We start from the raw sequence: 15,894 nt of genomic DNA, 5'->3' as shown, positions 1-15,894 counted from the left end.
GAATTCCTTTCATCTCAATAAAATCACAGGTCCCAGGTCACATTAAAAAAAGTCTTATTTTGGAATCTTACTTTTACCTGTAAAGACTTTGAACAAACCACTTAACCCTCTTTGGTCTCAGTTCTCTTTTCTGTAAAATGAAGGGATTGGACTAGATGGCCCCTGATATTCCTTTCTAGCTCTAGCACTATAATCAAGGGATTAAAACACTGTAGAGTTTTTTTATGTTACCTATGATCAATAGAGGTGGCCTGAGTCCACTATAAGTAGATCTATTAAAGTCCTAATTTTAAAATGGAATTCTGTGTGGCAGTTCACCCCACTTATGGTCATGCATGTTACACAAAAGATGAAATATATTCTATATTACATGACATATACATCTATGTGCATGCACACATACAATCTCTATTTTATTATGCCATACATAAAGCTTTCTTGTAATTCAACTTTAAAAGACCTGAAATAAGATCCCTCCTCTTTTTCTTTCTTTATAACAAGCTATGATAGTGTGACAGACCAAAAAAAAAAAAAAAAGATTCTCTACTTTTATTTTCTAGTCTAAATAATCTTAATATCGAGAAACTAAGCCCTTTGGAGACAAGAACAGGTATAGAGAGGCTTTCTCTGAAAGACAGAGTTCTGGATTTGGGAGCTAAGAAGACATCTGATTTCATCCTTTGACCCTTATCTCCCTCTGCAATCATAGGCAGATCTCTCAACCTTTCTTTGCCCCTGTTTCCTCATCTATAAAATGAAGATAACAGCACTTGTACCTAAAAGGTCTTCAGTGAGTACAAAATGAAAAAAAGGATGCTAAGTGCCTTGGAAACTTTGAAGCACTATGTAAGTGTTATCAACTATTATCAGGAAATTTTATTTTAGCTATTATTATTATTGGTGCATACCTATACATCAAAGTATAACTTACCCAAAAGTTATTCTCTCTAATATTCCCTTTTTCTAACACTAACTCACTAACAAAGTTTAAGGAAAATAAAGAAATGTCATGACAATGCAACCAATTATCTTAAAATTCATTAATATGTCAAACTACTATTGTATATATTGAAAAAGATACCACCACAGACCTAAACTGATGAGTTTCAATTCAATATACAACAAATATTTTAAGTACATACTCTGAAAGGTACTGCTGATATAAATTAAATTGTCATCATTTGAAGAATGCTACAATTTATATTTGACTATTACAATGTAAAATTTGTAGACTCAAAACATGTTTGCCTTAAAACTAGAACATGTCGGTTTTTTCATTCCTAATCCAAAATTTAGATATTATTCCCCATCCCAGAATATTATTCAAATGGTTGAAATAACTGAGCTTTATAAAATAAGTAAGTCAAAGTCCACATTTCATTGCCCTTGCCCCTGTCTCTACTCCTAATCTTTCAACATAAAAAAGCAAAATAAAGAATCCTTGTAATTAGCACCTCCAGAATCCTTCAAATTAGAAGCTCTTTTGAGAGGATGAGAGTAGAGTGTGAGAGAGGGAGACACAAATAGAATACTATAGTGAGAGTCTATATAAGACCCTAATTATGGCATATGCTGTAGCAGTTCTAAACCTGGTTGTAAATTTTCCTCTCCAGTTGTCCAATCCTGCCACCTAAATTACGGTAGAAAGCCAACAACAACAATTTTGGAAGTTCTTTTCAGTAAGAGTTGAAGCCGCATGTAGAAACTGTGACCAAAGGTTCATAATTCTGGTAAAGTAAAATCTGGGAGTTACTGACTTCTGCTGTCACCTTTTCTCTCTTTAATAAAAGGATAAATGTAAAACTACTTCTACTTCTCATCTAAGTGTTATACAACTATATCCTAAACTTTCTGAAAGATAATAAATGTGAAAACCTTACTGCCAAAGGTGACTAAAAAGGGAAGAGATTTAATAATGATCCTTAAGTGTATAAATGTGAGCCATTATTCATGACAGCTCACATAATTCCAGATTGGGAATGTTTATATTTCTTAAAATTCACAGAGGGTAAAAAATACAAGTCTCTGAAAAGTTTCCATGGTCTATTCTGGCAAGGAAAACCTAGTAAAAGCTCAACTGTATGAAACAAAATCAGAGCCAAATTTTAAAAGAGACTCTCTCTTCAAGCCTCAGATTTTGGCTCCAGAGATTGTTGATGAAAATGCACATATTTAAGGAAAGGAAAAGTTCACCTGCCTCACAACAGGTCCCCTCAAAGAAGCTCCCTTCCGTCTCATTAACACATAAAAAAAAGATATTTACAGAGGAAGAAAACAAATCCACAGCTAAAGCTCAGCTGCCTGAAAGCTTCTCTATTACTCATTTGATTGCCCACATAGATTAAGTTAAAGAAAAATAAATCACCACCCAGTATAGAATTAATTCATCAGGTTGGAAGGAGGGGAGATTCACCTTGACTGCTAAGAAGTTAATATCTCTTTTTATAGGAACAGATTAAGAAAACTGCTCTGCTTGAGGTAAAAGTGGGTTATACAGCATTAAGACCCAAACTCTATACTTAGCTACTTACACAGTAATTAAATTATAGGACTGAACTAACAAAGTGATCTGTGGTAAATTAGTTAGCTGTTAGTGGAGGAAAGATGCAGTCATGGGTGACCTGGTATAATGGAATGAGTAAGCAGAGATGAAATGAGAGAGCCCCAAGTTCAAATGAAAACTCAAAACATTTTCAAACTGTAGTCATTCTGGGCAAGTAACTTCACCTAACTCAAAGCCTCAGATACTGCATGGATCATATGAGATAAAGTCTGCCAAGTTCTCTGTAAACCTTGAAGTGTCTATTATTATTACTAGGAAAAACGATATAATGGAAAAATACTAAACTAGGAATAATCCAAAGATTATTCTATGTATTCCCACCTCTCTAATCTTCAAGTTCATTTAACCTCTCTGAGCCTCAGTTTTCTCATTTGTAAATTATACAATACCTGCCCTTCTTACTCACCCGGTAGCTGGAAGGAACAAACTAAGTCAAAGAACCTAGTTCTGATCTTTAAGCTAACTTCTAACTCTAAAACCATGATCTTATGAAAAAATCATCACCCTGGCCAATTTCCCACCCAATATATCACACTTCTTTCCCTTTGCGACATCTCTGACAAAAGGCCATCAATACTCTGGCTAAACATTTCCACTAATGGCAAAGCTCAATGTCTTGTAAGATAACTCCTTCTGGTTGTTTTTTTTTTAATTCTTTCTTAAATGGAGCTAAATATTACATCCTTTTAATTTATACCTTCTGTTCTGTTCTGCCCTCCAGAGCCAAAAAGAATGAGTTTAATCCTTCTTCCATATAACAACCCTTTAACTATCTGAAGATACTTATCATGCCTCCCCAAAATATTTTCTTTTTCAGGCTAACCAACTACTACAGTTCCTTCATCTGTACTTCAAATGACAGGGTTTGCCAAATCTCCAGAATTCTGCACTCTAGCCCTAAGCCAGATCCTTGTCTGTAGTCCATCAATAAACATTTATAAAGTCATCTGTTATGTTCTAGGCATTGTGCTGAGCACTGGAGATACAAAGAAAGGCAAAAAGCCCCAGTTCTCAAAGAGCTCAGGCTCATCAGGAAAAAACATGCAAACAATTAAATACAGAATAATTCATCAACAAAGAATTATGGAGGGGTTAATAAAGGTTTCCTCTAGAAAGTGGAATTTTAGGTAGGACTTGGGGAAAGAAGGCAGAGATAATAAGAGAAAGCATTCAGGGTGTAAAAGATGGCCAGAAAAAATATTCATAGTGGGGAGATGCCATGTTTTATTTCAGGTGCAACAAGGAGGTCAGTGTCACTGGATCAGGGATATGGAGGGAGGTTTATAAGGTATGAGAAGACTGGGGAAAAAGGAGTGCGGGTGGAGGAAGGAACAAGTTACGAAGAGCAAGCTTTAAATGCCAAACAGAGAATTTTATAGTTGATCCTAGAAGTGCTAGAAAACCAGTGGAATTTATTAGGGGGGAGTGCAGGTTACATGGCCCAATATGCACTTTTTGGGGAGATGTGGATGGAAAACTAACCAGCAAGCTATAACAGTCTGACAGATGAGAGAGGGAGCAAAAAATATTATAAAAGTAAAATTGAAAATTGACAGGTATGGGCAACAGGTTAGATATAGAGAGGGACAGTGTGAGAGTGTTAGGGTGGTGGCACCTTCCAATTAACAAAAGATGATCTGACTAGGACAAATACATATTCTAGACATGATTCTCCATTAATTCAGTCTAAGATCAAATTAGATTAGTTAGTATCCACATACATCCCTGTGATGTTTCATTCAGCATCAATAATTGGTTAAAATCCCTAAGCTCTTTTTCACATTAGCTAGCTAACCCTGAATCCTTTAGCTATTCACTTCATTTTAAACCTAAATGTTAGACACTTCAAAAGTTAACTTGTTATTTTCAGCTTATTGTTAAAGCTCATATAGACAGTGCCTTGGTTCTTTGTACAATGCACTAGCTATTACTCCCTCTTTTCTATCATCTACAAATTTGATAAGTATGCTTTCAACCAACTTTAGTCAAGTCATTGATAAAAATGATGATTAGCAAAGGGCCAAGAATAGGCCTGCAGAAACAGATTAGAGGCAAAAGGAGCAGAAATAGAACACTGTATGTACACAGAGACTGAAACATTGTAGGATGATCAAATGTTAGCAGCAATGCAATGACCCAGGACAATCCAGAGGAATTTATGAGAAAGAACGATATCCACATCCAAAGAAAGAACTGTGGGAGCAGAAACACAGAAGAAAAAACATATGATTGATCACATGGATCAATGGATATATGATTGGGGATTCTGACTTTAAATGATCAATCTCTTGCAAATATTAGTAATTTGGGGGGAAGTCAGGGGTGAATCAGAGGTGTTTCTATTTAGTTGGTTTGTTTGGAGGGCTTTTATGGCCACATGGGTTATTTTACAGCAGACAATTCCCAATGTGGACACTCCAGATACACTATAACATTCTTCTGATTTGCCAATTTATAAAGTCTATCAATAAAAGATGCTTAACACTTTTGGCAAACCCATGCTGAATAGGCATAGGTGGCAGATAAATATTCTCTAAAGAGAATAGCAATTGCAAAAAATATTACACTTGTGGACTAAGTGGGATGATTGTACACTAACATGACAGTCATTTTCCAATGAGAAGGCCAAAGAGTCACAAACTTGGGACTTAAAAGAGACTTTTATACCACTATCCATCAGAAAAAATAAATACTGAAGAGGATGTAGGAAAATTAGGATACTCATGAACTACTGGTAGAGTTGTAAACTAATCAAACTATTTTGGAAAACAATTTGAAACTATGTCCAAGGGATTATAAAACTGTGCATACCCTTTGACCCAATAATACCACTACCAGGCTCATATCTCAAAGATATCTTTTTAAAAACTGAAAAGGCCACATATGTGTAAAAGTCTTTAAAACAACTCTTTTTTGTAGTGGCAAAAGAATTTAAAATTGAGGAGAGGCCCATCAATTAAGGAATGGCTGAACAAGTTGTGGCATATCATTATTATGGAATACTATTGTGCTACAAGAAATGAGAAGGGAAGTAATTTCAGAAAAACATGGGGGAGGGGAGGGCTGGGTGACTCAGTGGATTGAGAGTCAGGCCCAGAGATGGGAGGTCCTGGGTTCAAATCTGGTCTCAGACATTTAGACACAGACCCTGGGCAAGTCACTTAACCCCCATTGCCTAGCCCTTACCACTCTTCTGCCTTAGAACCAATACCCAGTATTGATTCTAAGACAGAAGGTAAGGGTTTAAAAAAAAAAAAGAAAAGAAAAACATGGGCTAAGTGAAGTAAGAAGAACCAAAAGATCATTGTATACAATAACAGCAATATGGTAATGATGATCAACTGTGAAACACTTAGCTATTCTGATCAAAACAATGATTCAAGGCAATTCCAAAGGACTCATAATGAAAAATGCTATCTACCTCCAGAGAAAGAAATAATAAACTCAGTACAAATTGAAGAATAATTTTCTCTTTATTTTTATTTTTTAGTTTTTGTGACATAGCTAATATAAAAATGTTTTATATGATTTCACATGTATAACTGATACATTGCCTTTTCATTGGGTAAGGAGGGGCTAGAGGGACAGAGAAATTGGAACTTAAAAATATTTTTAAAAGAATGTCAAAAGAATTTAAAACTAAATAATTTTTTTAAATTAAGAAAGATAAGAAAATGATTAGTCAACATACATTTGTTAAGTACCTACTGTGTTCCAAGCACTTTGCTAAGTGCTAGAAATAGGTCTAAAAAAGTTAAATGATTTTCCCAGTCATATAACTAGTGAATACCTAAAATGGGATCCAAATCCAGGTCTATGAAAAAATCCAGAGCTCTTCCTCCCATGACACACTTGTCCATATCTCAGGAGTTTAGTTTAATAAATCAGAAGGATCACAGATTTTAGAACTAGAAGAAAGCATAGAGGTCATCTACTCCAATTCTGTCACTAACTTCAGAAAAGGAAACCGAGGTTCAGAGACATGGACTTGTCCAAGGTTACAGTGGCAGAGCTGGGAGATTCAAAACCAGATCCTTTACCTAGTAAGTAAATCCATTCTAAGCTACAGATACAGCATGCCATCCTGAAAGAAACACTAGATTTGGAGAAATCTGGATTTGAATCTCAGCTTTACCTTACTAATTGCAAAACTGTGAGTAAATCCTTTAACCAACTGAACCCTGATTCCCTCTACTTAAAAATATTTACTGTAGATCTAAATTTTCCTAATTTCCATGTGCTTTTATAGAAATACAAACTCACACTCTCTCCTTAAGAAGGCTTTAAAGTGGGCATTTTTCACAACATTTCAATGTCTCACATCAGAAACACTACAACACAAGATTATGTTATGTAATATATAATGTGTTTTTTTCATATAATGTGTATATGTTATAACATACATATAATAGTAACACTACATACTATTTAAGGGATATAGAACTACCCAAGTCAAACTTAAGACTCAGGCTATCCAATGGGCTAATAACAGCAGCAGATACACAGTGTGCCAGTTTATAAAGTGCTTTATATATTATATCTTTTGGCATCCTGTTATGTTTACGGAATGCAATTTCTTTCCTCATTTTCAAGCACAGTAGCCAGCATTGAGTGCCATCACCAAGAGCTCAAGCTGTGTTCCTGATGCAGGCCTGGCCACCACGACTCAGTCTCCTCTCCCAGAACTAGTAAATCTTTGAAGGCTATGGGCAAGGCTAGATGCTTTCAGTCCACTTAAGATCAAAACCACCCTGCCCTTTGATCCAGCCATACCATTGTTGGGTTTGTACCCCAAAGAGATCATAGATAAACAGACTTGTACAAAAATATTTATAGCTGCGCTTTTTGTGGTGGCAAAAAACTGGAAAATGAGGGTATGCCCTTCAATTGGGGAATGGCTGAACAAATTGTGGTATATGCTGGTGATGGAATACTATTGTGCTCAAAACAATAATCAACTGGAGGAATTCCATGTGAACTGGAAAGACCTCCAGGAAGTGATGCAGAGCAAAAGGAACAGAGCCAGAAGAACATTGTACACAGAGACCAAAACACTGTGGTAAAATTGAATGCAGTGGACTTCTGTACTGGCAGCAATGCAATGATCCATAACAATTCAGAGGGATTTATGGTAAAGAACGCTACCCACATTCAGAGGAAGAACTGCAGGAGTGGAAACACAGAAGAAAAGCAACTGTTTGAACACATGGGTTGAGGCGGACATGATTGGAGATGTGGACTTGAAACTACCACACCAGTGCAACTATCAACAATTTGGAAATAGGTCTTGATCAATGACACATGTTAAAACCAGTGGAAATGCGAAGCGGCTATGGGGGAGAGGGGGGGAAGGGGAGGGGTAAAGGGGAAAGTAAGAGCATGAATCATGTAACCATGTTAACTTTTCCAAAAAATAAATATTTAAAAAAAAAGGTCAAAACCACAAATCCTCTTGTAGTTGTTTTTGTTTTTAACCAAACCAAACCAAAAGACACATCTTATATCCTTCCCCTCAGTCTTCTACTACCTTACACCCACCCTTGCAGTAGTCTTTTTTTTTTTTAAACTCATCTTCTATTTTAGAATCCGTTCCAAAGCAGAAGAGTGGTAAAGGCTAGGCAACTGGGGATAAGTGGCATGCCCAGGACATTGCAGCTAGAGTATCTGAGGCTATTTGAACCCAGGACCTCTCATCACCAAAAGAGACACCTGGTTGCTCCGATCCCACGGTATTCTTCAATCCAAAGACCCTGCCCTCCTGGTGATTCCTCACCTTTGGGCATTTTCAAAAGCTGGCCCCTCAGACCTAGAATGCTCTCTCCCTCCTTCATCTCTGCCTCCCGAAGAACCTGGCTTTTCCTCAAGTCTCAGCTAAAATCCCACTTTTAGCATCCTGCTTAATTCCAGTTCTTACATCTTGCTGACTCTCTCCAATTGGCCCTATCCTTGGTTTGCCTGTAACAAGCTGGTCTCCCCAGCTAGTGTGGGAGCTCCCAGATGGCTAAGATTATGTTCTGTCTGTCTTTGTATCTCCAGCCCTGGACACGAGGTCTGTATGCCCACATCGGTGATAATGTTTACAGACACAAACTAGCTGTATGACCCTGGGCCAATCATGGACTGTCTCAATGCCTCAGGACGCGAAGAAGCTGGGTGAGCTGCAGAACAGCTGCCAAAAGGGATTGGGAGAGTTTCCTCAGCAGGAGTTCCCTACACCAAAAAAATCATAATCAAAAACAAAAACAAAAACAGAACTTGGGACGAGGACCATCAGATAGACTCACGGCAGCATTTCTTCTATGCTTCTCTGCTATTCGCTAATGCTTCTCATGCCCAAAAAAACCCTTGTGAATGGAAAAGACAGTCATGGTTTTGATGAGCTAGCAAGAAGGTGATGGCTGACTTTTGAAAATGCCATAAAAAATAATCCACGCCAGAACTAAAAGTATTAACACAGCTTCCTAATTAACACCAAGGTGGCAGGCTAAGGAACTCTGAGCAGCCCGTAGCAGGGCGCCAGAGGGGGCGCACTACACTAGCGGATGGCCCTCCATCAGTCTGCAAGGATGATCCAGGGATAGAGGTGATGCCAGGCTCGGGGCCTTTTCCTGGCAGCCTGTCTTCCAGGTACTGTCCCTCCTCAGCTGCATCTCGAGGCTTTCCAGGCTCCCTGCAAGGCTGGCTTCCGATTCCACCTTCCATTTACCCTGGATATACCGGTAAGTATACCATTCACACGATGATAGAAAGTGAGCCCCTTTAGGGCAGATATCCCATGCCCAGTTCCTGGAGCACAGTAAGTGTTTAATAAGTGCTTCTGGACTGACAGATATAAACAACACTGCAACCCAGAATTAGTTGCCTGGGTGAAATGACTTTGCTGGGGAGCACAGAACCAGTGTGTCTGAGGTAGGTTTTAAATATAAGTCCTTCTGGCTCCAAGGCCAACTTTCTATTCACTATGGCATAAGGTCAAATTCTATGTCTAGATCCTATTTCTATCCCTGTTTTTTGCACATATATTCTCATTCTCTCATTCCTTTTCTTCTTCCCTTTCTCATTGCTCTTATTTTTTCTTGGCATGGCATAAGCAAATATATTATTTTTATAAACTCTAGAGAAGATCTGTGTTTGGCACTGAAATGTTCTTATTTTTGAGTTGCAGGAGAAACTATTTTTACTATTTCCATATTCTTATTTTCCACAGATATGGGAGAGGGAGTCTTGGAAGGGTGAGAGAAGAAAGATTTCAGCAATAATCAGATAGGCAAAAAAGACCTACTTGTACAAAAAATATTTATAGCAGCTCTTTTTGTTGTGGCAAAGAATTAGAAACTGAAGGGACATCCGTCAATTGGGGAACAGCTGAACAAGTTGTGCTCATAAAATAATACTATTGTGCCATGAGAAATGACAAGATTATTACAAAAAAAACCTGGAAAGATTTATATGAAGTGATGCAAAGTGAAGTGAGCAAAACCAGGAGAACATAGTATACAGTAACAATAATATTGTATGATGACCAAATATCATAACATAATAAATAAGGAAATATGTATTGTATGATAACAAATGTTATAACATATCATATTACCTGCTATCCTGGGGAGGAAGGAGGGGTAGCAGGGAGGGAAAGAACACAGATTGCAAAATGTCAGAAAATGAATACTGAAAATTATATCAAAAAAAATTTTAATCCATTAAAAGAAGAATTCAGAGATGTAACTAGTTATAGAATTGATTATGCAGAAATAGGGTAGGACACCATCCTTTGAATTCAAGCAGTTTCCAGACTGGCTAAGAGACAGAGAGTAAAGAAATTGAAAATGGGCAGGTGATTAACTTTACGTGAAGATGCTACAAAGGAATGCTCCTGATAAGAGACAGAATGAAGACAGATAAAGCTAGATATTATAGCTAGGTAGAAAGCTTAAAAATGTTAAATACTGCCTAATCAGGAATTAGGTCATTTTATTTGTATTTCTAGTTCTCTTGACCTAGTATATTATTTCTCTCTCTATGTAATATATTTCTCTTGTAAATACACTGCAAGAGACATTTTTAAGGCCTGGAGTGTGGAGCACAAAGAAAAAAGGAACCAGACACCAAAATCAGACATCCAGTAACAATAGCTGTGGCAGAAGACACAGAAAAAAAAAAAAGGAAATTAGATATCTAAATATAACAGGTCTCTGAAATAGAAGACAAGCAAGCTCAATCAAAAAAGTCCTCAGAAGCTCTAACCTTGGGGGATAAAAAGATCAGTAAAATGACATCTAAGGTACTTTCCGGTTCCAAGTATATTCAAAATATGACCCTTTCTCAGGATAATCAAATGCTCCCATATTCTAGAATTCTAACACTAATGAAATGTCACAGAAAACACAAGAGACTTTTCCCAGATTCAATACTAAGTAGAACTAATGAGCAACTACAATATACAGGAGAGGTATTATTCTATCAGAACAAGATGCTTTTTTTAAAAAAATCCTTCTCCTCCTCCACTACTTTTCCATTCCATATGAGATATTTTTTTTAAGAGCTCATTTGCCTGTGATGGTTGTTCCTACAGATAAAATGCTATTAAATATTAAATGGTGCAAAATTTTAAACATTAAACATATCATGTCTTTTATTCAGGATAAGCAATTGCTCTCACTTCCTTAAGAGCTCAGAGGCTCAGCAATATTTATATGTGTAATAGGGTACTTTTGGGGTACTTATAACACATGGCATTGTGTAGAGTCATACAAAAAAAAACATCAACCAACAAATAGAAAAGATGACAAGGGTTATAATTTCATGGAAGAATAAATTCAACATGATAATCTCAGAATTTACCACTTTCTCCCAAAGATCCATCAAGTCCCAAAAGGATAGAAACTGAACTTGGCAGAATTGCCAGAACCACACTGTGAATTAATTATTATACATGGGACTTCAGAGTAGAAAATCCCACCAAGAGGCAGCTAGGAGGCTCAGTGCATTGACAGCCAGGACTAAAGACAGGAGATCCCAGGTTACAATCTGCCCTCAAACACCTCCTAGATGTGTAACCCTGGGTAAGTCATTTAACCCCTATTGCCTAGCCTTTACTCCTCTTCTGCCTTGGAACAATACACAGTATTTAGTCTAAGGAGAAAGGTAATATGGGGGGTAAAAGTGGATGAGGAAGGAGAGAGAAAGAAAGAGAAAGAGAAAGAGAGAGAGAGAGAGACACAGAGAGAGAGAGAGAGAGACAGAGAGACAGAGACAGAGACAGACAGAGAGAGAGTCCTACCTAACAGTAAAATGTCATACAGAATGATCACTTTCCCTTTAACAAGTTTAGCCCTCTAGTACAATCTTGGACAAACGAATTATATTCAATTGAATCTATAAAATTTTTGAGTGTCAAGCATATGCACAGTCAAAGAATGCAGATTCTCATTGGAACAATAGTGCTTGAACCTTGTTGGTCACTTAAAGGAGCTAGAGGAAAAGTTATTTCACCATTAGAAACAATTCAGAAATTGACAATTTTCAATGTTCCTCTGTGTACTACTTACTACATAGAGTAATTTTTAAACCCAAGACAGCTTCTCTCTTCTACTCATTCTGGGATTCTGGGATCCCAGTTTCCTGCTGCTATTGATTGGTTGTTCTCTGTGAATGCAAAATAATTTTAATATTAACCATTGCAAAACATCATGCCATAGAGGGTAGCCAGATAGCCCCATGGATTCAGAGCAAGGCCTAGAGACAGGCAATCCTGTGTTCAAATCTGAGTTCAGATACTTCCTAACTGGGAGACCCAGAGCAAGACACAACTCCAATTGCCTAGCCTTTACTTTTCTTCATTGGAACCAATACACAGTATTGATTATATGATAGGAGATAAGGAGGTTTTTTTTAATCATACAACGCATTCATAAATTGACACAAATAATTTTAGGATTACAGTTCACTATTCTCTTTCATTGGTTTAGATAATAAAAAATAAATTCTATTCATGCACATTCTAACCACATTAGTCAGTACCTGACTTCTCAATTGCAAGAAGGTTCCTAATTACAGTAAAGGGAACATTTTGCTAAATAGATCTATTTTGCTAAATAGATTTATTTATTTGCCTTTTCCTCAGCAATATTCTGAATTACATTAAGTGATATATATCAATAACTTCAGAAACAATGGAATGCAGCAAGATGAAGTAGTATAATCTCTAAATGGAAAAATGAAATGTATTTTTCTAAAACATGCTTAATCATCCTATATTTATAAACTAATGAAGTGAAAGCCACCTCCAACACAATTTTATGTTCTTGAGAATAGTTTAGCATCCTGCACATCTGACATCTCAAATAGTAAATCCTTATATTATAATTATAAACTCCATGAAGTCATGGACCAAGTCTTAATTATTTTTCTCATCTCCCGACAGTGCTTTGCAGTCAAAATATTCAGTTTTAAGTATCACCATCATTGGGGAATGCATCTATTAACAAGGAATGCCACACAATCTACCAAAATTGAAAAGCTACTTCTCCTTTCAACCTTGTCATAAGTACTAATTTTATATCCCTTAATAATGCCATCCATCTATCCATCCATATACTGACTCCTACTCCTACACTATACTCCTCAAATAGGTTTGCCTTTTCCAGATAAACAGTTCACAACACAACAGCCTTATTCTAGATATTTTGTATTTATTAACAAGTCCTCATATAGATAAGAAACTCAAAGGTTTAAATCAACACCCATTCAACACCTTCCCATATCCCCAATCCAGCTAATTTTAGCTCTAATGGATCAACAAAAAGGAAGAGCAGGCAACTCCCAGGAAAACATAACACTTCCATCAGGAAGGCACAACGCCCAACCAAAGAATTTATACAGCTCCTTGTGAACTGTCAGAGAAGAGATGGAAAGCTAGACCATGGCCGGATCTGCACAGAGGAGACAGCAGGTCTGGGGCACGTAGGAACCAAACCACCTCTGTCCCTCACTCAGGCTTGGAGCTTGGAAACTACAACCAGACAATAGCTTAGTTCGGAAAATTCTTGGTTTTCAGAAATAATGTCTAGGAGAGGAAAAAATTTTCCCCCAAGTGAGATGAATCAGACCCTTCTATTTGTTACTTGGGAATTCCCAACGCAACTCTCCACTGTTTTTGTCGACTAAATCTCATTAGCCAGGGACCAGATTTCTGCAGTAAAAAGGGAGTGATTGATCATCCTGCCTTGTTTGAGAGGAGTAGGAAGAGTAAGGAGGAGGAAATGGTAGGGAAAGGTAAAACAAGGTGATTGATTAGTGCCAAATTGGTTGAGGCCACATTCCCACCTTGGGGTGAGAGAAGGGGAGGTAGCAAAGGAATGAGAGGACAGTCTGCAGAGTGAGAGCCAAAGCCAGGGCAGAAGGAAGAAGGGGGGGGGGGGGAGATGTCCCATACACAGACAAGCTAGCAATTACTCAGACACACGTATATTTATGTTACCTGCATGCACTAATTTACACACTCCCCAACACAAACATTCATATTAATAACCGAAAGCACGCTCACATTCACCCACACACATGCACCGCATCCTAAAATGCATGCACTCCATTTACACTCCAACACAAGAGTTCATAGTTTACATTTCCCGAAACACAGACATACACGCTCATACTGATGCACGAGGGAGCACACAAACATACACAACCAGTCACGTACACACATGCACCCGAATCCTAAAATGCATGCAATCTATTTCGCACTCCCCAACCCAAGAGTTTCTATTTAATACCTCCCAAAACGCATACTTACACGCCCATCCCGATGCACAGGGACGCCAGCACAAATATACACATACATGCACCCGCATCCTAAGATGCACACTCTCCAAACGAAGAGTTCATACTGCACACCTCCCAACACACACGCCCATCCGGATGCACAAGGGCGTGCGCACAGGCGGACAGGACAGGCAGACAGGCAGACACACACACACAGACACACAGACACACACACACACGCTTAGCTGAGCTGCATGCAGTACAGACAGGGGCACAGCCGGGTGGAGGAGGCGGGCTGGCGCCTCTACATACATACCCAGCAACAAGCAGACCATGTCCAGGGCCACGAACGGCAAGCGAGTCTTGTCGAACATGGTCTCGGGCCCCAGCGGCGGCTGCGCTGCAGGGCTGCCAGTAGGAACAGAAGCGGCGCGTTGGGCAGCGCCGGGCAAACACCGGCTTTCACGGGCTGGGGCCGGGGCTGGGGACTGCGGGCGATCCCCGAGTGACTGCTCCTCTTGGAGACAGGTCCAGCGCTCCGCACGAAAGCAATGGCGCCTCGAGAGCTCGGATCCCCGCCGCCAGCCCAGCCCGGCCCGCTCCGCCCGCCCGCAGAAGCTCACTACCGCCTCCGCACTACCCGCCCTCTAGAGCGCTCTGCCCCGGACCCGCGCCGGGACTCCCACTTTAAGGTGCTGGGAGGAGAAAGGCGACTACAGCCCCTCCCTCATCCCCCTCCTTCTTCCCTCCCCCCTATCACACCCCCCTCGCGCGAGCCTCGCGGGCGCCTGTGCACTTAAACTAGGACTCTGGACACCCGCGAGGGGTGGGACCTCCAGTACGCCTGGACCAAGGGGAGGACTGGGAACTTGAAGAGGAGGGCGGGACAAAGGGAAAAAAGCCAATCAACTCAGGCTCCTTCTCTCCTCCCCTCTACTTGCTCCGATCCCCCAAGGCTAAAGTACGTAACCCTAGTGACGTGAGGAAAAAGGAGAGTGTGATTCGTTTAGGCGGGCAAGGGCCGGTCCTGGAGTTTGGAGGACGGGATTCCCATCGAGATACCTCCACTCCTTTTCCTCTCAGAGCCCGGGACTGGGTCTGTGGCTCTAGGGGAGCGGCTCACGAGGCCCAGGAAAGACGATCCTGGTGGAGTGGATGGGAAGCTCGAGCTAACTAACCTTTGGGAGGACCGCAGGCTAAGGGGGGAGGGGAAGGGGAGGGATGACGAAGAGATCAGGTGTTTCCATGGAAACACTGCCACCACCACGCGGCACGAGAAGGGCGCGGATCGGCGATGAGGAGCCAGCGATCCCCTCCCACACCCGGAGAAACCGCGGGCCGGGGTATGGCTGGGTCAGTTTCTTCTTCTGTAGGAAGGGGACTAATGATACTTCTCTACCTGCCGGTTTGATGTAGTAACTGAATTTTAGCGAACATCGAAAGAGAGAATTCAAGTTGAAAACACCCTGGGGGTTGGGGGGGTAAGGGGGAGATGGAGATGAAGGAATAAACCCAGTACTTGGTTTTTAAAGAAGTTTGTAAAGGAACGTAGGAGCACTGGCCTCGGACAC

The 15,894-nt window shown here is 39.7% G+C and overlaps 1 protein-coding gene across 2 annotated transcripts in view; it reads right to left on the bottom strand.

Moving 5' to 3' along the window:
- PLPP1 (phospholipid phosphatase 1) overlaps positions 1 to 14,961 on the bottom strand; it is a 132,762-nt gene extending 117,801 nt beyond the window's left edge. For both annotated transcript variants that reach the window (XM_044663938.1, XM_044663947.1), the window contains exon 1: positions 14,640 to 14,961. In XM_044663938.1, coding sequence (XP_044519873.1) covers positions 14,640 to 14,697 — 58 coding nt within the window. In that variant the 5' untranslated portion in view covers positions 14,698 to 14,961. The remainder of the gene's footprint in view (positions 1 to 14,639) is intronic.
- Between the last annotated feature and the right edge of the window lie 933 nt (positions 14,962 to 15,894).

This window comes from Gracilinanus agilis, chromosome 1, assembly GCF_016433145.1.
Source record: "Gracilinanus agilis isolate LMUSP501 chromosome 1, AgileGrace, whole genome shotgun sequence".
In the NCBI taxonomy this organism is placed as follows: domain Eukaryota; kingdom Metazoa; phylum Chordata; class Mammalia; order Didelphimorphia; family Didelphidae; genus Gracilinanus; species Gracilinanus agilis.
Note: the sequence above shows the minus strand (reverse complement) of the source record. Positions and strands in the feature narration are given on the sequence as shown.